General features: G+C 49.4%; 1 protein-coding gene across 7 annotated transcripts in view; it reads left to right on the forward strand.

The window, feature by feature from the left end:
* Positions 1–21,212, forward strand: part of IQSEC1 (IQ motif and Sec7 domain ArfGEF 1) — a 216,068-nt gene that overhangs the window by 166,972 nt on the left and 27,884 nt on the right. For all 7 annotated transcript variants that reach the window (XM_004368377.2, XM_023742700.1, XM_023742902.1 and 4 more), the window contains exons 4-6: positions 7,069–7,230; positions 9,931–10,053; positions 11,771–11,937. In XM_004368377.2, coding sequence (XP_004368434.1) covers positions 7,069–7,230; positions 9,931–10,053; positions 11,771–11,937 — 452 coding nt within the window. The remainder of the gene's footprint in view (positions 1–7,068; positions 7,231–9,930; positions 10,054–11,770; positions 11,938–21,212) is intronic.

Below are 21,212 nucleotides of genomic sequence, written 5' to 3' on the forward strand. Positions count from 1 at the left end.
GGACCCTGATCTGCTGACCCCAACTCCATGCTCCAGGTTGTAATTAAGAAAAATAACAATTATGATGGCCAACCTGCACAGCATATATATTATGTGCCAGGCACTGTGGTAAACACTTGGTTTGCATTATCTCATTGAATCCTCACAATAATCCTGTGAAGTGTAGATGCAGAAGGTAGTCAGGGCTCAGAGAGGTCCAGGCACTTGCTCAAGGCCACAGAGCCAGAAAGTACTGGCTCTAGGGTCCTGGTGCTGTGCTTTCTGCTATTGCTGGTAGTGCTAACCATTTAAAGACATACTGTCTTAGGAGTTTTTAGCTGAGTCTTTAGAGGTCGGGGTCCCACTCCCCTGCTACCTCAGGTGGTTTGACTTAGACACGAGCCACTCCTTTGGCCTGCAGCCCTTGCTGCCGCCAGCTTCCCCAGGAGTCTCTAGCCCTGTTCTGGGCCTGGGGTGGCTGATGCTGAGTCCCTCAGAGAGGAAAACAGAGCCACAGCAGGCCTAGCAGGGTGTGCTAGCCCTGCTTCTGAGGGTCATCTCTTCCACCTGCTCTCTGGGATGATTACTAGAAAGACCCAGGCAGCACTGTCAGCTTGGGTTCCTAATATCAGAAAGGGTTGTATAAAAATCAGAGCTGGGTAAAATGGGCAGTCTAGGGGAGAGGGGGTGCTTGCCGCCCTAGAGGTGTGCAAGCAGATGTCAGGTAGCCATTTCTCTGTTGGGTTTTAGGTGGGATAGGAGCCTGGACTGCTCAGCTGGAAGGGCCCTTCCAGATCTGCAGGAATTCTCCAGATGCCTCACTCGATGAGTCCACCCCTGCCCTGTGGCCAATTCTGGAGGCAATCGCCAGGTGGGCCTCAGGTTCAGGCTGAAAGTCCTTGGGTACTCCAGGTACACAGACCCTTGTGTTGGTCTCTGGTGTCTATTAAACAGGGCCTTCTCCATTGCAAGTGACAGAAACCCAGTCAAGCTGGTTGAAGCACAGAAGCCTTCCTGGTTCGTGTACCTTAGAAGTCCTGCCTCCCTCAATGTTGGCTTCATCCTACCCACCCAGGGCGGGGCAGCTGCCAGCAGTTCCAGGGCTTACGTCCAACCTCACACAGCCATGGCAGGAAGAGAGATTGTCCTCCGCCAGCGCCAACAAAAACCCCAGAATGTGTCCCGTTGGCTTGAACTGGCCAGGCTGGGCCAGAAGCCACTCTGGGAGCTGGGAGTGAACAGCCCACTTGGGTCATGGGGACGGAGCTAGGGAGCGGGGTGGACAGTCCTGAGGCTGGTCCTAGATGCTCCCACTTCCACTTCCCTTAGACAGACTGACAATTAAAACAACAGGTGAACCCGTTCCTGACCCTCCAGGCCCTGCTTGGGAGTGAGTGGATTAAAGCACTCGCCTTTTCATTCCAGCAGATAGGTGTCCCTTAAGCACAACTCCCAGCCTTCTAATTGCTCTCACCAAGAACATTGCCCCTGACAGCTCATGAGCAAACCAGGAAAGGTGTGTGTGAAGGAAGTGACTGATGAGTCTGTATGTGCTCACCTGTCATAGCTGAGTCTGAATCAGTCCAATGTCGAGAAAAGCTGGCTTAGCCAGCCCTAGAGGCAGGGGCAGCAAATGCTGGCTTCCAGGCCCAAACGCAGCACAGTCAGAGCAGGGTGGTGCTTAGGCTCCCCTCCCATGGAGCTTATCAGGAGGCAGCAGGAACCAGATTGCAGAAGTGGTCAATTGTAGAGGGCAAAAACGTTGCGCGCAGCACCATGTTGATGCTGGGTTCCTAAGGGTGGAGCTAACACAGGCTAAAGAAAGTAACCTGGAAGTGCGCATAGAGAAGTTTGAAGATGTGATTCAACAGAGCTGGACAAGGTTGATTTTCAGCAGCAGTGATGGGGTTGGAAGGGTAGAGTGAATTTTAAGGGGCTTCTGGAAGCCAACGGTGGGTTAAAAGTCCTGGCACTCGATCTTGCTAGGTGTCCTGGGGCTAAGCTGTTTGACATTCTATGCCCTCATTTTGTTACCTGTCAAATAAGGCTTTTGCATTGACTGTTCCCTCTGCCTGGGGCACTCTTCCACCAGACCTTTCTATGCCTGGCTCAGTGCCACTTCCTCAAGGAGGCCTTTGTCAATCATCCTCCCCCCTTCCCCGAAGGTTCAGGCCACTGTTGCCTCAACCTCGTTTGGTGGCTGCCAGCACTGGTCCTTCTCTATAGCCAACAATGCTTTTTGAGTGCTTAGAGGCATAGCACTTTATGTATATTAGCTCATCTGATCTTCACAACAGCTCTGTTGTGTGTACAAATCAGGAATTGAGATACAGAGAGGTAAAGTAACCTGCCTGAGGTCACCTAGCTAGCAAGTAGCAGAGCTGGGATTTAAGCCCAGGCTTCTGGCTCCAGAATCCATGCCACTGACCATTATGCTGTAATGTATCTCAGTATCCTTGAATTTGATCTCCCTCCTTTATAGATCTCCAGCTAGAATGCATGTTTCTTGAGGACGGGGACTCTGTTTGGACCACAGTGCGTTGGCACAGCTCCTGGCCCTGAGAAGGTGCTCGATAAACATTTATGGAATGAAGAAGCAGATAAGAGGGGCCAGGAGCCTGGAACTTACCCTGTGGGGATTGGTGACCTTGGAAGGTTTGAAAACAGTCCTAGTGATGCAGGGTAGTGCAGCCCTCTCCGAGTCACGTGTGCCCCAGCCCCAGATGAGAGTATGTCTTGTTTTTGTGTTTGTCGGGCCCTTCAAGGGCCCACAGAGGGCTATCTTTGGTCCTTGGAGGCCAGACTGGAGTAAATGCCCCTACAGTCGCCCTGTGGCACCTGAGTAGGGAGAGAATGCAAAGTTGCAGCTGGGTGGGTGCCAGCAGCCCCACCACTGTCTCTGTGCCTATGGGGTAGAACATGAAACCCTGTGACCCAGCTCCCAGCCAGGGACTAACCCTCTCCTTATGGGTTCCGTTGTGCTGCATGGCAAGCAACCTCACATTGCAAAGGCTTAGCATAGCGCAGTTACTCTCTCACACCACATGCCCATCATAGGTGTGCGGGGGCTGTGCTCATCACAATGTCTTGGGGACCCAGGCCGACAGGTGCCCTCTCAGTGTGGCTTCCGTGTTCTCTGTGGTGAGGGAGGAGCTGTGGGGACTGTGCACAGCCCCTGTCTGGAGGTGGCATACATACCTCTGCTCATAGCTCACTGCCACACCTTGCTTCCAGGGCAGGGAATGCAGTCCTGCCCCCAGAGGAGGGTGGGGGCCCTGCTGAGCAGCGCTGACCACTTGCCCTCCTGTGTCCCTGCACCGTGATATAGTGTAGGGCCTAGCAGCTATTCCTTCAGCCAGCAGGTCGGGCTAGTGCTGAGCTGGGAGGGAGCTGGGCGAATCTAGAGCTCACAGCTCATAGGGCCACCAAGAACAAATTTGGGGCAGGAAGAACTTGGTAGCTGAGAGGTAGATGGAGCCAGTAAGCCCTGACTGGCAGGGAACTCACGCCAGCAGGTGTCCCAGGCACCACTACTGCTTGCTGCCAGGGAGGTCCTTTCCATGCCCAGTTCCCTCCTCTGTAGATGGCCATTCTCAGTCTCCCCATTGCCAGCCAGATCCACCAGACCCTGGCCCCCAGCCCCTCCCAGCTGCCCCAGGCTGCCCACCCAGCCTGGCTTCTACTTGGACTCCTGCCTTTGCTCACAGTGCCCTCTCTCAGTGGCTTGGTGAGTGCCTGGTCACTGGTCAAGGCCCAGTCAGTTCAGATTCCTCTCATCGGCAACCTGAGCCCACCAGGTAACGATCATCCCTCCCACATCTGAGTCAGGTCTGAAAGCTGGAGCCATCCTGGATTCGTTCCTCTTTGTACCTCCCCCTCCACGTACACATACCCCCCACATGGACACACACACGGATCCATCAGCAAATATTGTCCGCTGTACCCTTAAACTATCCTAAAACTGACCACCTCTCCCCATCTCTGCTCCACTACCCTACCTGCCTGGTTGCAGGAGGCTTGTCTCCTAGCTTCTACCCTGGCCCCTGTTCTCCCTACAGCAGCCAGGGGGAACTTCTTAAAAATGGAAATGAGATCCCATCACTGCCCTTTTCAGAACACACCCACAGCTTCTCATCGCACTCGAAAGAAGACCAGACTCCTCCCTGTGGCCCTGTGGCCCTGTGGCCCTGTGGTGCTGTGTGGTCCAGCCCACCCGCCCACCTCTCTCCCCCAGACTCTACTCCCAGATCCCTACTGTCTATTCCGCCAGTCCCATTCCCACCTCAGAGCCTTCACATTTGCTGTTACCACTACCCAGAAAGCTCTCTGATCAGTCCAGTCGCCCTCCACTGTCACCTGCACAGAAAAGGTCTCTCTGTGTTACCTGCAGAAGCCTCCTTACCCCACTGCCCCCCATCACCCAGTCCCTTGGCCTTCAGCGTATGGGTCCCGGCCTGCTACTGCACTGTATGTGTAGGCCCAGCCTAAGCAGCACGTGGGACTTCTCCAATCAGTGAAGAATCGTTTTCCTATGGCCCCCAACAGCTCCCTTCCCTGCAGCCATGTGTGCTCTTTCCCACCATGCTCTGAGCTCCTCGAGGGCAAGATATCCCTTATCCATGATGCTGCAGGATGTTGGCGAGTTAAAACACAGAGGGAGTGGCTAGGGAGCCAGAGAAGGGAAAGAAACTGTCCACCTGGGGAGCAGGAACAAGCAGGCTCTGGCTGGGCCTGGACTGGGGTGCTCTTCAGGGGCCTCAAGGGCTAAGCGGGCCTAGGGGGTATGGTGGGTGATGGAAGAGGGTTCATGTGTGGGGGCCTAGCCCAGCCCACCAGTCCTTGCCATGCAGAGCACGAGCCTGGGGTGCCAGATTATCTTGATTCTCCAAGAGGAGCTGGAAATCCGAATTTCATGCACACTCTCCCAACATTTAAATGTTGGCAACTAATTAGAATTATTAGAATTATTTTTTTAACATTGTGTGGGCCGAAGCAAACACACCTGTGGGCCAGCAGTTGTGGCCCCTCACGTAGAAGCTGAGGAGGAGAGAGGTGGCAGGGCTGGCTCTGAGGGGCCAGTGTGGGTTGTGGTGGTGAGGAGGCATCGTCCGGGGCCACGGCATCGGCACTGGAGGCAGAGAGGCTGGGAGAGGCCTGAGGAGTCAGAGGAGTTCTTGGCTGAGGACTCCATAGTTGCAGGGAGCGGCAGGTGTATAGACAGTCCCAGGGCCCCGGCAGTGGTGGGGAGCAGGGCCACTCTGTTACCAGCCTCCTTGCTGGGAGCAAGCTGGGCAGCAGCTGCTCCCTGCTGAGCTGCAGAGGATTAGGTTACGGTGTGTGGTCATTTGGGGTAGGAGTTATGCTTTTGTTTGTACATAGAAACACAGGATCTGCAGGCCACAGCTGTCTGCCAGGAGCTGCAGGTCTAGGGGACAGGTGGATACTAGCTGAACCTCCCCCGGGGACAGGAGAGCACTGACCTATACCAGCTGGGGCAGGGGACCTGACTCCCTTGTTATGTGGCCAGGTCCAGAGGTGGAGAATGTCCTTCCTCAGCCTGTAGTGTGTATCACACACCTGGGCTGTGCCCTACACAGATTGTGGGGGGATAAGGAGGCTCACACTAGCAAAAAAGACCTGGGCTGTCAGTGCCAGAGGACAGGCCAGCAATGTCCTCTCTTCCCAATGGACACCACTCAGCCCTGCAGGGCCAGCCCTCTTGACTTCCCAAGCTGAGCCAGTGCCGTGACCTAGGGCTAGTCAGTTTACCTCTCTGTGCATCCATTACCTTGCCTGTAAATAGATAAGCACAAGAACCTTTCATGGTGCTTGTTACCTGCATTGTTCAAAACACTTAACTGTAGTCACTCATTAAATCCTTTCAATAAGAGAAGGATATTCATTTCCTAGGACTGCTGTAACAAAGTACTACAATGTGGGTGGCTTAAAACAACAGAAATTTATTCTCTATCAGTTCTGGAAGCCAGAAGTCTGAAATCAAGGTGTCAGCAGGGCCATGATCTCTCTGAAGGCTCAAGGGAAAAATCCTTCTTTGCCGCTTCCAAGGATTGGTTGCTGGCAATCCTTGGTGTTCCTTGGCTTGTAGATGCATCTGTTATTCCCATCTTGGCCTCCATCATCACATGGCGTTCTCCGTGTATCTGTCTCTGTGCCTCTCCTCTTCCTATAAGGATGCTAGTCATATTGGATTAGGGCCTGCTCTACTCCAGTATGACCTCATCTTAACTTGATTGCATCTGCAAAGACCCTCTTAATTTGATTGTATCTGCAAAGACCCTATTTATAAATAAGGTCAACATATCTTTTGTGGGGGACACAGTTTAACCCACAAAAGGAAGTTAAGGCCATTGCCCAGGTTTGCTCAGCTGTCTGGCTCCTGAGTATGTACTTCTAACCACCACAGGTAACTCGAGTACCCATCCCAGAGGGTGTTGTGAGCCTTAAATAAATAAGCGCATGTGACGTGCTTAGAACACTGGCCGACACTGAGTAAGTGTTCAGTAGATGGTAGTGGTAGTGGTTATCATTATTTCCTATAGAGGTGGAGCAGCTCGCCAGCTTGTGCTTACTGGCTTCTGCGCGGAGGTGAGCATCAAGTTCAGCTGGGAAGGGAGGTTGTCTGTATGCGCAAGAGGGTGTTTGGGGCCACAGGCAGCAGAGGAGGGTGCAGCAGGTGAGCCACCAGAACCGAGCAAGGGGCTGCTGTGCAGGGAGTACCAGGAAGTGCTCCTGAGCCCCCCAGCCCCACCTCAGGACGGCAAGGCAGTGCCCTCACCCGGTGTAGGCAAATCTGTGTGAAGGCTTTTGCTCCCAGCTCTCCCTATGCTGTGGGCTTGGAAGCAGGAAAGGACAGGGTGCCTGGGGCCCTTGGGAGATGTACCTTGACATCCTTGAATGCTGTGGATGAGGAGGAACAGGGACAAGGGGTGGTGGGTGCAGGGGGATAGGGAGGGAGGACCTCAACCACCATAGTAGAGACCACACGGAACCAGGCAGGGTTACATGACAAGGGATGGAACTGGGGGCCTGGGTCGCTGGGGCTGAGGCTATTTCTCATTCTACCCTCAGGAAGCCCGAGAAGGGAGTCCAGTACCTCATCGAACGTGGCTTTGTGCCAGACACGCCGGTGGGGGTGGCCCACTTTCTGCTGCAGCGCAAAGGCCTCAGCCGGCAGATGATTGGCGAATTCCTGGGCAACCGACAGAAGCAGTTCAACCGCGATGTGCTTGAGTGAGTTCTTGGGTGCAGGGCAGCAGGGTGCAGGTAACGAGGCCTGTCACAGGCCCCGTGACCTCTTTTCACACACGCAGGGTACACGCTGTCACAGCACAGACTCACACACCCCACATGCCATGCACACTCACGTGCCGTCACAGTGCGTAGTCGCGCACAGGCACTTCACACAGGCAGCACCCTGTCCTGCCCTTTCTGTTCCCTCTGCACACTCACCGTCTGAACTTTGTACAGACCACAGTCATGTACACAGTGCTAGGACGCTGTTTGCTGCAACATACATGGACTCCCCCATCTCCTCCTTGCTCCTAGACACACACTTCTGGATGCCCTCACGCTCCATGTTACACACTCATGCCTTGCCATGCACACACGTGGGCACCTACCATTGGATGCAGCCTGTGTCTCACACACACTGACACAACCCTCCCTCCCTCCACCTGCACGCACCCCCAGAGACCTGGATCCTCTGCAGCACAGTCGGTCCAAGCGCTTAGGGGATTATTGCCCTCACTGACCCACATTCATGTGGCTGCACGTGGCAGCGCTCACAGGAGGAGGTAGCCCGGAGGTCTGGAGCTTCCTCTCTCTGGCCTGGCTGTCCTTCTCAGTGTGAGCTGATATCCCATTGCCCTGTGCCTGCCCTGCTGTCAGGGAGGACAGGAGGGAAGCCAGGCCACTCTGACCCCGATGCCTCCCAGGGGCAGGCAGCCCGAAGGCCAGAGCTCAGCCACAGCCGGAGTTCTGCCCCACCTCATTCTCTTGCCCCTCCTGGTTGGGAGATATGGGGGTCATCATCCAAAATTCACCTCCCAATCCTGTGTCCCCGCCAGCCCAGAGAGCTGGTGACCAGGCCCTCTCATCTCCCAGCTTTTAGGAATGGCTTTACGGTTTTGAGACGTCCTGCCCCGGATCTACCCTAAACCTCTCCATTTGCACCTAAAGTCCTTTCCTCCTTACACTCTCCTGAGTAGAACGGCCACCACAGAAGGATAATTCTGTTTACTGAGCAGCCTCTGATCTCAGGCCCTGTGTCATTACCTCATGAGAACCCTCTCAGTAACCCCATAGAGGGATGTCACAAAAACCAAAGCTGCGTCCCCTGGGTTAGGCGTCTGGGGAACACTCCCAGGCCTTGTCTTTGAGCATACTTCTGGCCCAAACAGTGCAGACACAGGCAGTTACATCCTGAGATGGCAGCCCCAGGCCAGAAGGCCAGGAGCAGGCATCGAAGCAGAGTGAAGGGTTAATCAGGAATGAATACTGGCAGTCCCGTCCTCGGTCCAGCTCCTGCAGTTCTCTCATGGGGCAGTGGGGATGGGATTCTTAGGCTCACCGGCAATGAGAGAGCAGCTGGGGCTCAGAGAGGGTATAGGGCTCCCCTGGATCAGCACATCTCTGGAGAGCATGATCTTATAATAAGTGCCATGTTCTAGAGCCCAGCCACGTGTACCCCATTCCATCTTTGAGGCTACCCTGGGAGGAGGTGGACAGTTGCTTTTGTCCTTTTTTGTTTCACAGGTGAGGAGACCAAGGATCCAGGTAGGAAGGAGATGACCCGGTGTCCCCCTACACACACAGACTCACATATGCACAGACTTGTTCAGTCACACACTTGTACCCCCACATGAACACACATTCAGACACACACATGAAGATTGAGTGAGCCAGGGGCTTTGGCAGGAGCTGACGTGTGGCAGCACCCAGCACAGTGTCCATGCCCTTCCTTGGTCAAGCATGCCTGGCCTAGGCTTTCTTCCTCCTTGCTCAACGTTTCTGTTCCTGCTTCATCTGGAAAAACATACTGCATTGTTAGCCTGATGATTGCCGCCTCCCCCACCACCCCCAACAATGGAGTAAAGAGGTGGTTCAGGGGGAAGCGGATTAGCTCTTTACTGAATCAATGGCCCAAGACTGTGTCGGTCTAACCACCTCCCCTTCTCCCCCTGCAGCCACTACCGCACAGCCCCCACCTCCTCCAAGCTGGCTCTGGGTCCATAGGAAATCCATGTATTGTTCTCCGTGGATCAGAAAATAGCAGTGGCCTCAGGAAGTAGCGAGACTCCCCCCAACCCACCACACAGGCACCCTTAAGGGCAGCTGCTGGGATGGTGATCAGCAAATAGTCCTGCATGGTTCCTGCCTCTGTCTTCCCCACATGCCCTGCAACAACCTCGGGGCAGCCTCGGCTTGTGAGCCAAGCCCATAACCCCCAGCGGAGGGAGCCCATGAAGGGTAGTGCCCTGAACCTTCTTTTCCTCTTCTTGAAAATGGGAGAATACTTCTTCCTCCCTCACAGAACAGAGTGCAGTAATGTAGGTTATGTGACTGGTATAACCTTCTGTACTTAAAAATGTTTGTTTTTGCAAGATAGGCCCTTATCGAGAATGAATACATCACTCCTAACCCTATGCTCTGGCCCCTTCAATAGCAAACTGCACATATACATATAAGCCCAAACATTTTCCTACAGCTTCCAGGGGTTTGTGAACCCCCCTGAGGCACTGGGGATCTTTCAGCCGTATTCTGAAGTGTTGTGCTTTGCTGGGTGGAGGAAGCTGAGCTGGGACCCTTCCTGATAAGAGGGCCCCTGTGTGGCTCCCCTCACTGGAGGCTGGGGTCTGTGGGCACCTCGTGGCAGTGGAGGCCAGAGGGGCTCTGTGGATGGAGGAAGGTGACAGGCTATCTCTGTTCTAGCTGCGTGGTGGACGAGATGGACTTTTCAGCCATGGAGCTGGATGAAGCCCTCAGGAAATTCCAGGCTCACATCCGCGTCCAGGGGGAGGCGCAGAAAGTGGAGCGGCTCATCGAGGCCTTCAGGTTTGGGGCTCTGGTGTGGGGGGCAGTGGTAGGGGAGAAGAGCGTTCCTGGCTCAGAAGCCTATGGCAAGGCTGAACCCCACTGTGTTCCCTTCACCTAAGAAGAGCAGGTGTCTGTGCCTGTTGTTCTGGGGGTGATCACAGCAGCCCGTCCTGCATGCCAGGCACTGTGCTGGCTCCTTACAGGATGGGGCAGGGCCAGAGCAGGCAGGGGCAGCGGGGAGGGGGCACTTATTACCCTAATTTTGAATTTTGCAGATGAAGAAACTAAAATTAAAAAAGGTTAAGGGGCTTGCCCATGGTCACGACTGCTAGTTAGTGTTGGAGCCAGGTTTTTTGAACAGCATTCGTCTTCCTCCAAGTCCTCATTAGCCATCTATTTATTTCATGAGTCCAGTCATACAGTCATTCGTTTATTCATCCGCAAGAGGCCATCTCTCATAGTGACTCAGAGCACAAGCTGTGTACCTAGTTCAAACACCAGCTCTACTACTTACCAGCTGTGATCTTGCACTGGTTACTTCACTTCTCTGTGCCTCATTCCCTCACCTATAAAATGAAGCTAATAATAGCACCTACCCTAGAGAGTGGTGGAAGGATTAAATGACTTGGGACAGGTAGACACACTTAGGCCAGCACCTGCTGCATAGTGACCCGAAATCCATGCCAGCTGTTGTCTTGCAGTCACTCATTTAGTGAATATGTGCACCTTGGCCAGGTGGGAGCCTCAGTGCTCTGTGCGAGGTGTGAACAGCTAGAGGTGGATGAACCACCAGCCAGCTGCTGACCTAGCCCTCCGGGGCCAAGGAGGAGTGAGGACAGCCCCAGGGCCCTGAGAAAGAACGTCCAGCTACTTACTCCCAGGAAGCTTCTTGGAGGGGCGGCACTCAGCTGGGCCTCCAAGGGTTGGGAGGACTGAATTGGAGCGTTGGAGCTCCACATCTTCTGAGCTTGGTGGCAGCTGCTTGCTTGCTGCTAAGCCTCGGTCATGGAGCTCTGCCCTGCTTCGTTTTCTCTGCCCCTGCTGCTTTTCACTCTGCCCTGCACGAGGTCACTGGTAGAGGGGGTACCGTGGGGGGCGGGGCGTAGTATATTTCAAGCAGTGAGGACAGTAAGTGGTATGACTCGGGGAGGAGGGTATATTAGTGAGGCTGTTGGTTCAGTTGCTGTAACAAAGATCCCACAGTAACAATGGCTTAAACCAGGCACAAGTGCATTTCTCTCTGAGCTGGTGTGGAGAAGGCCTACGCTTCTTCATCCCAAGGCCCCAGATGGCAGGACCAACAACCACTGTCACGTTCCTGTTCCAGCCACGAGTGGAGCAATGGGGAGAGGGGTGGAGGGCACACCCCTGGCTTTTCAGGACACAGCCTTGAAGGTGCCCTCGTGGCATCTGCCCATATCCCATTGGCCAGCATGTAGTCACATGGTCACCCCTAGCTCTGAGGGGGACTGGGAAGTGTGGTCCTCATCCTGGGTGGGTGGGGCTATAACTAAAGTAAGAAGGGGCAAATGGGTAGTAGGGCCTCCTCTCTGCCAGACAGGGGTTAACCCTTTTACCAGATGCAGGAACTGACTCAGAGGGAAATGACCAGCCTCAGGGATTGCCCAGCTGGTGAGTGCTGGAGCCCGAGCCATGGTGGCTGCTCACGTGTGAGGAGGCAGTCTCATAGCCTGCCGCAGTGGCCCTGATCCTCCTCCTCTCCCCCGGACCCCAGCCAGCGGTACTGCATCTGCAACCCCGGGGTAGTGCGGCAGTTCCGGAACCCAGACACCATATTCATCCTGGCCTTCGCCATCATCCTGCTCAACACGGACATGTACAGCCCCAACGTCAAGCCCGAGCGTAAGATGAAGCTGGAGGACTTTGTCAAGAACCTCCGAGGTGAGCTGTCTCCTGGGCCTCCAGGCTCGGGGATGCACACGCTCTTAGCTCTCACTCTCAGCCAGGTGCCTGCAGGGCATGGAGTCTGAGAGGAATAAGACACAGGTCTTAACCCTCTTGAAGGGCACAGCCTTGTGCTGGGGAGGATGGGCAAGCAGGGCTGACAGGCTCCCGTGCACCTGGCGCCTGCACAGAGGGACATTCGGTGGGTGTTAGTCCGCAGAGGACTGCACGCAACACAGGTGACCGCGAAGGTGTCAGGTGCTGTCTTGGAGGTGCACATGGGTACAGTGGGGGCCTCCTGGGCCACACACACCCAGATCTTGGGCTTCTGGGTGACCACCTTCATGAGGGAGGCAATGCTTTAGCTTATTCCTAAAGGATGAGCAGGGGTCTGACAGGTGCAGGTGGAGGGAAAGTCATTCACTGTCAAGAGAGCTGCAGAAGCATGAGAAAGTGCTGCACAGCAGGTGGGGGGCGGTGGGTGGAGGACAGGAGGGAGTACAAACCTGCCCCCAGGGCTGTGGGGAGCCAAGGAGGCCTGAGTCGGGTGTGCCATGCACAGATCAGGGCTCAGAGTGATCGTGGGGTGGGCAGGGGCCAGAGCACATGCCTAATTCTGGTCTTGATCGCACACCCGCATGATGGCTGCCGGGCCAGACCACCTCTGCTCTTGACATTCTCTCTAAAGTGGCCTGCCTTTTTGATTTTGTACTTGAATATATTTAAGAGGAAACCTTATACCATCAGTTAAATGGAGAACCAGTAGCATTTCCCGTTAATAAAAGAGATTTATAAAGATAAATCCAGTGAAAAGAAAGCATGGCTGTTGAATTCTCTTGGATGCTGCTCTTGGCTGCGGTGCTTAGGCCGAGGCCTGCCCACTGTCCCTCTGAGGGAGGTGGGAGACTAGAGAGGTGTTAATGACACAGGCAGCAAGAGAGAAGATGGAATTGAAAAAGGCATGACCGTCTTCCCTAGCAATTCCATGTTAGCCAATGTCATGTTCCTTGTGGCCCTTTGGGTCCCTGGGAGGAAGAAGAGGGGTTCGTGTCCCCCTCCTTGGGAAACACAAGCTGTGAGAGAAGACAGATTTAAGGGGAATGATAGACTGGACTGGAGATCCTTTAGAAATAGTATCATATTTTTAAAAAAAAAAAAAGTCTGAATCAAGTCCAACTTTTTTAGCTTGCTGAGCTGCTTACATTTTTCACCCATTTCCTTTATTTTTACAAACCTGTTGCTTTGTCATCTCCGATAGCAGGAGTAGCTCCAGGTACTCCCCTGGGAGTTGGTGCCTGCTGGTGTTTTAAATGGCCTAGCCCGCCCCCTGGTGGTGGATACTACCACAACAGGGTAACCAATGGAACCTCCAGATGTTTCCCCAGGGAGCAGAGATGGCCCCTCAGAAGATGGCAGAGTTGCCCTTTGCCCTGAGCTTGGCTCCAAGACCTGAGTGGGGCAGGAATGGAAAAGGCTGTGGTGTGGTTTACAGCCATCTACCAAGCACTCAGTGCATGTGGGCCATCCGCTAGGTCTTAGGGGGTGTTGCAGGCAACAAAAGGTAGATGAGATCTTGGCTATAGTTACTATGAAAATGGAAGCATCTGGAAACCTCATTAATGGCAAATTATATCTCCAGAAGAGAGAGCAGCTCTCTGTAGCCCCTTTGATGGTGCAGGGAATACTACTGCCTCTCCCCACCCACACATAGACCCTCATGTCCAGGCAGGAGCTGGAGGGGTGGGCGTTGCCTGCCTTCAGTCAACCCCAGGGCCTCTCCTCCTGTGAGCATCTCCTCCCTGGGCTGAGCCTCTTTCTGGTGCTCACAGGTGTGCATTCTCCATCCTCATGACCCCAGATGCCCGCCAAGGACACTGGCTATCTGCTACATGCCATCACTGCCAGGGGGGAGTCTAAGGGTCATTTCGACTAAGTTTTCCTGACTGTACAGCCACACCCACAGCAACTGACTGTCAGGCAGAGCAGGGCCCTGTTCTCCCACATTGGCTGGTGTCTAGCTTATTGTTTTTCCAGGATTCCTCTTGCCCTCCTTTGAGTGCATACACACACACACACACACACACACACATTTTCTCCAGAATCACTCACTCTAGTTTTCCCTGTAAGTCCCAAGCACAGGAGGGCCCCTGGAGGGCTCAAGGATGGGTGGAGGTGGAATAGCTCACCAGCATGGAAGCCAGACTAGCAGTATTCTTTTTTTTAATTATTAAAGCTTATTTTTAAATTTATTTTTTGAATGGTATTACCTTACATGGTTGAAAAACCGGAAGAATGTATCCTTCTAGAGTTTCTCTATTCAAGCAAATGCAAATATGCTTGATTGTTTTACCCTACTTTGCACTTTACTTTTTTTCATTTAATTATTTTTATTTTTTATTGTGAAAATACACACAACAAAACATACTTCAACTCAGGAATTTCTACATGTATAATTCAGTGACATTGATTATATTCTCAAGTTATACAGCCATTTTTGTTATCCTTTTCCCAATTATTCCACCACCATTAATATAAACTCAGTGCCTCAACCACCATTAATGTAAACTCAGTGCCTCCTAAGCCAAAGCTTCCCCTTTCCCTCTCCCTTCCACCCCTGGTAACCACTAGTAATCTTTGGTTTCTATATATATGCTTATTTCATATAAGTGAGACCATACAGTATTTGTCCTTTTTTTTTTTTTTTTAATTCTTTTGTTTTTTATCATTGTTGTAAATATATTTATCACACAACTTTTGCCAATTCAACTTTTTTACAGGTGTACAGCTTATTGGTAGCAATTACAATAATTGGCTGTGCAACCCTACCCTTAATCAATTCGATTTTTACATCACCATTAACCCACCTTTTCACCTCCCTCCCACCCCTGATAACCACTAATAAACTTTGTTCTCTATACATTTGCCTTTTCTTGTCTTTTTATATAAGTGAGCTCGTACAGTATTTGTCCTTTTGTGATTGGCTTATTTCACTAAGCATAATGTCTTCAAGCTCCATCCATATTGTAGCATGTATCAAGACTTCATTTCTCCTACTGGCTGACTAGTATTCCATTGTACTCATGTACCACATTTTGTTTATCCATTCATCTGTCGATGGGCAGTATTTGTCCTTTTGCAACTGACTTATTTCGCTCAGCATAATGTCCTCCATGTTCATCCATGTTATGGCATACATCAGGACTTCATTTCTCTTTATGGCTGAGTAACATTCCATTGTATGTCTTTTTTTTTTTTTTTTTTCTTCCTTCTAATTTTTTTCTTTTTTTATTGTGCTTTAAACAAAAGTTTACAGTTCAAGTTAGTTTCTCATACAAAACTTCATACACGCCCTGCTATGTGACCCTAGTTGCACTCCCCATACTGTGACAGCACACTCCTCCTTTCCACCCCAGATTCCCCGTGTCCATTCAACCAACTCCTGTCCCTTTCTGCCTTGTCTCTCCTCCGGACAGGAGCTAGCCATTTAGACTCATGTATCTACTTGAGCTAAGAAGCACATTCTTCACGAGTATCATTTTATGTCTTTTAGTCCAGTCTAATCTTTGTCTGAAGAGTTGGCCTTGGGAATAGTTTTAGTTTTGGGCTAACAGAGAGTCCAGGGGCCATGTCTTCTGGGGTCCCTCCAGTCTCAGTCAGACCATTAAGTCTGGTCTTTTTACTAGAATTTGAGTTCTGCGCCCCACTTTTCTCCTGCTCCGTCAGGGACTCTCTGTTGTTTTCCCTGTCAGGCCAGTCATTGGTGGTCATCTGGTTCTTCTGGTCTCAGACTGATGGAGTCTCTGGTTTATGTGGCCCTTTTTGTCTCTTGGGTTAATATTTTCCTTGTGTGTTTGGTGTTCTTCATTTCCCTTTGCTCCAGGTGAGTTGGGACCAGTTAATGCATCTTAGATGGCCACTCACTAGCTTTTAAGACCCCAGACGCCACTTACCAAAGTGGGATGAAGAACATTTTCTGAATAAACTTGATTATGCCAGTTGACCTAGATGTCCCCTGAAAACCATAGTCCCCAGACCCCCACCCCTGCTACTCTGTACCTCGAAGTGTTTGGTTGTATTCAGGAAACTTCATAGCTTTTGGTTTAGTCTAGTTGTGCCTACTTCCCCTGTAGTGTGTGTTGTCCCTCCCTTCACCTAAGATAATTCTTGCTTACTATCTAGTTAGTGAAGACCCGTCTCCCTCCCTCCCCACCCTGGTAACCATCAAAAAATGTTTTCTTCTGTGTTTAAACCTTTTCTTGAGTTCTTATAATAGTGGTCTTTTACAATATTTGTTCTTTTGTGACTGACTAATTTCACTCAGCGTAATGCCTTCCAGATTCATCCATGTTATGAGAAGTTTCACAGATGCATCATTATTCTTTACCATTGCATAGTATTCTGTTGTGTGAATATACCATAATTTGTTTATCCATTTGTCCGTTGATGGGCACCTAGGTTCTTCCTTCTAAATTTTATTAATTTTGTTGTTGTTGTTGAGAATATACTCAGCAAAACATACACCAATTCAACAGTTTCTACATGTACAATTTAGTGACATTGATTACATTCTTCAAGTTGTGCAACCATTCTCACCCTCCTTTTCTGAGTTGTTCCTCCCTTATTAACATAAACTTACCACCCCCTAAGGTTCCTATCGGATCTTTCAAGTTGGTGGTGTCAATTTGTTCCTTTGTTGACAGTTATTAAAAGAGCACGATGCTCAAGACAGACCTTTTTTACTAGTTAAGCTAAACTATTGTTTGGTTTTAAGATGACTTCAGGGGATATATTTGGTTTAAGGTTTAAAGATTATCTCAGGGCAGTAGTTTCAGGGGTTCATCCACTCTCCATAGCTCCAGAAAGTCTGGAGTCCATGAAAATTTGAGGTACTGTTCCACATTTTCCCCCTTTTGGTCAGGATTCTTCTATAGAATCTTTGATCAAAATGCTCGGTAATGGTAGCCGGGCACCATCCAGTTCTGGTCTCATGGCAAAACAGGCAGTTGTTCATGGAGGCAATTAGCCACACATTCCATATCCTCCTCCTATTCCTGACTTTCCTTCCTCTCTTGCTCCAGGTGAATAGAGACCAATTGTTGTGCCTTGGATTGCCGTTTGTAAGCTTTTAATACCCCAGGCACTATGCAAAGAACTAGGAGTTAGAACAGAAGCACTAAACACATTATTAGGCCAATTAACTGGAATATCCCATGAAACCATGACCCTAAACCTCCAAACCAAGGAACCAAACCCCATGAGGTATTTGGTTGTACATAAGCAGCCTCAGCACACTACTTTTTGTTGTTGTTTGTAAATATATCTATCACAGAACTTTTGGCAATTCAACTTTTTACAGGTGTTCAACTTATTGACAACAATTACAATAACCAACTGGGAAACCCTACCCTTAGTCAATGTGATTTTTCCATCACCGTTAACCCCCCTTTTCCCCCTCACTCCTGCCTCTGGTAACCACTAATAATAATAATAATCACTTTGTTCTCTATTCATTTGCCTTTTCTTTTTATATAAGTGATGTCATACAATAGTCATCCCTTTGTGATTGGCTTATTTCATTCAGCATAATGTCTTCAAGCTCCATCCATATTGTAGCATGTATCAAGACTTCATTTCTCCTGCTGACTGAGTAGTAGTCCATTGTATATATGTACCATGTTTTGTCTATCCATTCATTTGTTGATGGGCATTTAGGTTATTTCCACTGCATTTCCACCAGCCAGGGATAAGAGTTCCAATTTCCCCATATCGTCTCCAACATTTGTTATTTTCTTTTTTTAATCTTAGCCATCCTAGTGGGAGTGAAATGGTATCTCATTGTGGTTTTGATTTGCATTGCTATGATGGCTGATGACACTGAGCATCTTTTCATGTGTTTGATGATCATTTGAAAGTCTTCTTTGGTGAAATGTCTGTTTAAGTCCTTTACCCATTTTATGATTGGGTTGTCTTTTTGTTGTTGTCAAAGTTTTATATATATTTTGGTTATTAGATTCTTGTCAGATATATGATTTCCAAAGATATTCTCCAGTTGGTAGCTTGTCTGTTCACTTTTTTGGTAAAGTCTTGATGAACAAAAGTTTTTAATTTTTATGAAGTCTCATTTATTTATTTTGTCTTTTGCTGTTTGTGCTTTTGTTATTATATTTGATAATCCATTGTTGAGAGCTAGGCCTGACTTGCTCCTGCTTGTCATTCTAAGAATTTCATTGTTTTGGTTTGTACTGTTAAGTCCTTAATCCATTTTGAATTTGTTTTTGTGTATGTTGTGAAGCATGGGTCCTGTTTCATTTTTCTGTTCCGGTTTTCCCAGGACCATTTATTGAAGAGACTCTTTTTTCCCCGTCGAATGGACTTAGCACTCTTGTCAAAAATCAGTTGGCCATAGATGTGTGGATTTATTTCTGGACTCTCAATTCTATTCCATTGGTCTATGTGTCTACTATTACACCAGTACCAGGCTGTTTTGATTACTGTAGCTGTATATTATGTTTTAAAATCAGGAAGTGTGAGTCTTACTTTATTCTTCCTCTCAACATGTCTGAGCTATTTGGGGCCTCTTGCCATTCCGTATAAAGTTGGGGATTGGTTTTTCTATTTCTGTAAAGAAGCCTGCTAGAATATTGATAGGGATTGCATTTAATCTATAGATTGTTTTGGGTAGTATTGACATCTTAGCAATATTATAGTGCTGACTATGGGAGCAGACTCCACTGCAGGGCCCTTCTGTAGCAATTCACAGCAGACTTGCAGGTGATAGTTTCTGGGTGGGGGAGGGGCTGTCACTCCAGAGGGACCTCCAGGGAGGTCGGCCTTGTTGTTTTAGAGCCCTCCCTATAGTATGTTGGCTGTGGGTGTATCCTCCACTAAAGATGCCTGCTTCTTAGCACACAGCAGCCTCAGACAGCAGTCTTCAGCATTGTCCAACAAGGGGAGCAGGCAGACCTGAAGTGACTCCCCAGGAGGTCTGTCCTGTTGGTTTCAGAGGCCTGAACTTTGGGGTGCGCAGGGAGGCCAGTAGAGTGTTGAGTATGAGAACAGACTCCACTGCACAGGCCCTCTGCAGCAATTGACAGTAGGCTTGTAACCTACAGTGTCTGGGTGGGGGAGGTGCTGGCACACTCCAAAATGACCACCAGGGAAGTCTACTTTGTTGATTTTAGGGCAGAAGCTTGGGATCCTGTCTCTTTGCACAGGTAGGTGTTGTGGTTGTTAGGGAAGCAGGCCCTTTTTCTGAGGCCACTACCCCAGTTCACAGCAGCCAGCAGCCTGAGTGGCTGGCAGAGGAGCAGGGACATTGAGAGAAGCGATTTTCTTATGATCTGAGACTTGTTCATTTGTTGATTCTCACCTGTCTGTAGTTCCCCGCTGTTTGCCTTTGCTCCCCGATTCAGAGTCCCTCAAAGCCAAGCACCATTTCCTTGTTGTATTTCTGGTTGTATTTGTGGGGAAGGGTTGGAATGATGGCCTCTTTATGCTGCCATCTTCCCAGAATCCCCTGTAGATTCTAATGTTACAGCAATCCTATGCACAACAGAATGAAATACTACCCGGTCCTGCGCCATCCTCACAATGCTTGTTATGCTTAAAGCCATTGTTGCAGCCACTGTGTCAGTCTATCTCATTGAGTGTCTTCCTCTTTTTCACTGACCCCCTACTTCACCAAGCATGATGTCCTTCTCCAGGAACTAGTCCCTCTGATAACATGTCCAAAGTATGTGAGACATAGTCTCTCCATCCTTGCTTCTAAGGAGCATTCCGGTCGTACTTCTTCCAAAACAGATTTGTTTGTTCTTTTGGCAGTCTATGGTGTATTCAATATTCTTCTCCACCACCACAATTCAGAGGTGTCATTTCTTCTTCAGTCTTCCTTATTCATCGTCCAGCTTTCACATGCATATGAGGCAGTTGAAAACACAATGGCTTAGGTCAGGTGCACCTTAGTCTTCAAGGTGACATCTTTGCTTTTCAACACTTTAAAGCGGTCTTTTGCAGCAGATTTGCCCAATGCAGTGCATCTTTTGATTTCTTGATTGCTGCTTCCGTGGGTGTTGATTGCTGATCCAAGTAAAATGAAATCCTTGACAACTTCAGTCTTTTCTCCGTTTATCATGATGTTGCTTATTGGTCCAGTTGTGGGGATTTTTGTTTTCTTTATGTTGAGGTGTAAGCCATACTGAAGGCTGTGATCTTGGATCTTCATCAGTAAGTGTTTCAAGTCCTCTTCACTTTCAGCAAGCAAGATCGTGTCATCCGCATAACACAGGTTGTTAATGAATCTTCCTCCAATCCTGATGCCCCCATTCTTCTTCAGATTATTTGCTCAGCATACAGATTGAATAGGTATGGTGAAAGAATACAACCATGATGCACACCTTTCCTGACTTTAAACCACGCAGTGTCCCCTTGTTCTGTTCGAACGACTGCCTCTGATCTATGTACAGATTCCTCATGAGCACAATTAAGTGTTCTGGAATTCCCGTTCTTTGCAGTGTTATCCATAATTTGTTATGATCCACACAATCAAATGCCTTTGCATAGTTGATAAAACACGGGTAAACATCTTTTTGGTATTCTCTGCTTTCAGCCAGGATCTATCTGACATCAGCAGTGATATCCCTCGTTCTATGTCCTCTGAATCCAGCTTGAATTTCTGGTAGTTCCCTGTCGATGTACTGCTGCAGCTGCTTTTGAATGATCTTCAGCAAAATTTTACTTGTGTGTGATATTGATGATATTGTTCGATAATTTCTACATTTGATTGGATCACCTTTCTTGGGAATAGGCATAAATATAGATCTCTTCCAGTTGGTTGGCCAGGTAGCTGTCTTCTGAATTTCTTGGCATAGATGAGTAAGAGCTTCTAGCGTTGCATCTGTCTGTTAAAACATCTCAGTTGGTATTCCGTCAATTCCTGGAGCCATGTTTTTCTTTTTTTTTTTTAATTGTACTTTAGATGAAGGTTTACAGAACAAATAGTTTCTCATTAAGCAGACAGTACACATATTGTTTTATGACATTGGTTAACAATCCCACGATATGTCAACACTCTCCCTTCTCGACCTTGGAGGACCGTTTTTTGGTGAAAATATACATAGCCAAAGTTACACCATTTTGAAAGTTTCTACATGTACAATTCAGTGACATCGATCACATTCTTCCAGTTGTGCTACTATTCTCACTATCCTTTTCCAAATTATTCCATCACCATTATCTTCAATTCACTGCCCCCTAGGCTTCCCATCAAACCTTTT

Source organism: Trichechus manatus, unplaced genomic scaffold (genome assembly GCF_000243295.1).
Source record: "Trichechus manatus latirostris isolate Lorelei unplaced genomic scaffold, TriManLat1.0 scaffold00001, whole genome shotgun sequence".
Classification (NCBI taxonomy): Eukaryota; Metazoa; Chordata; class Mammalia; order Sirenia; family Trichechidae; genus Trichechus; species Trichechus manatus.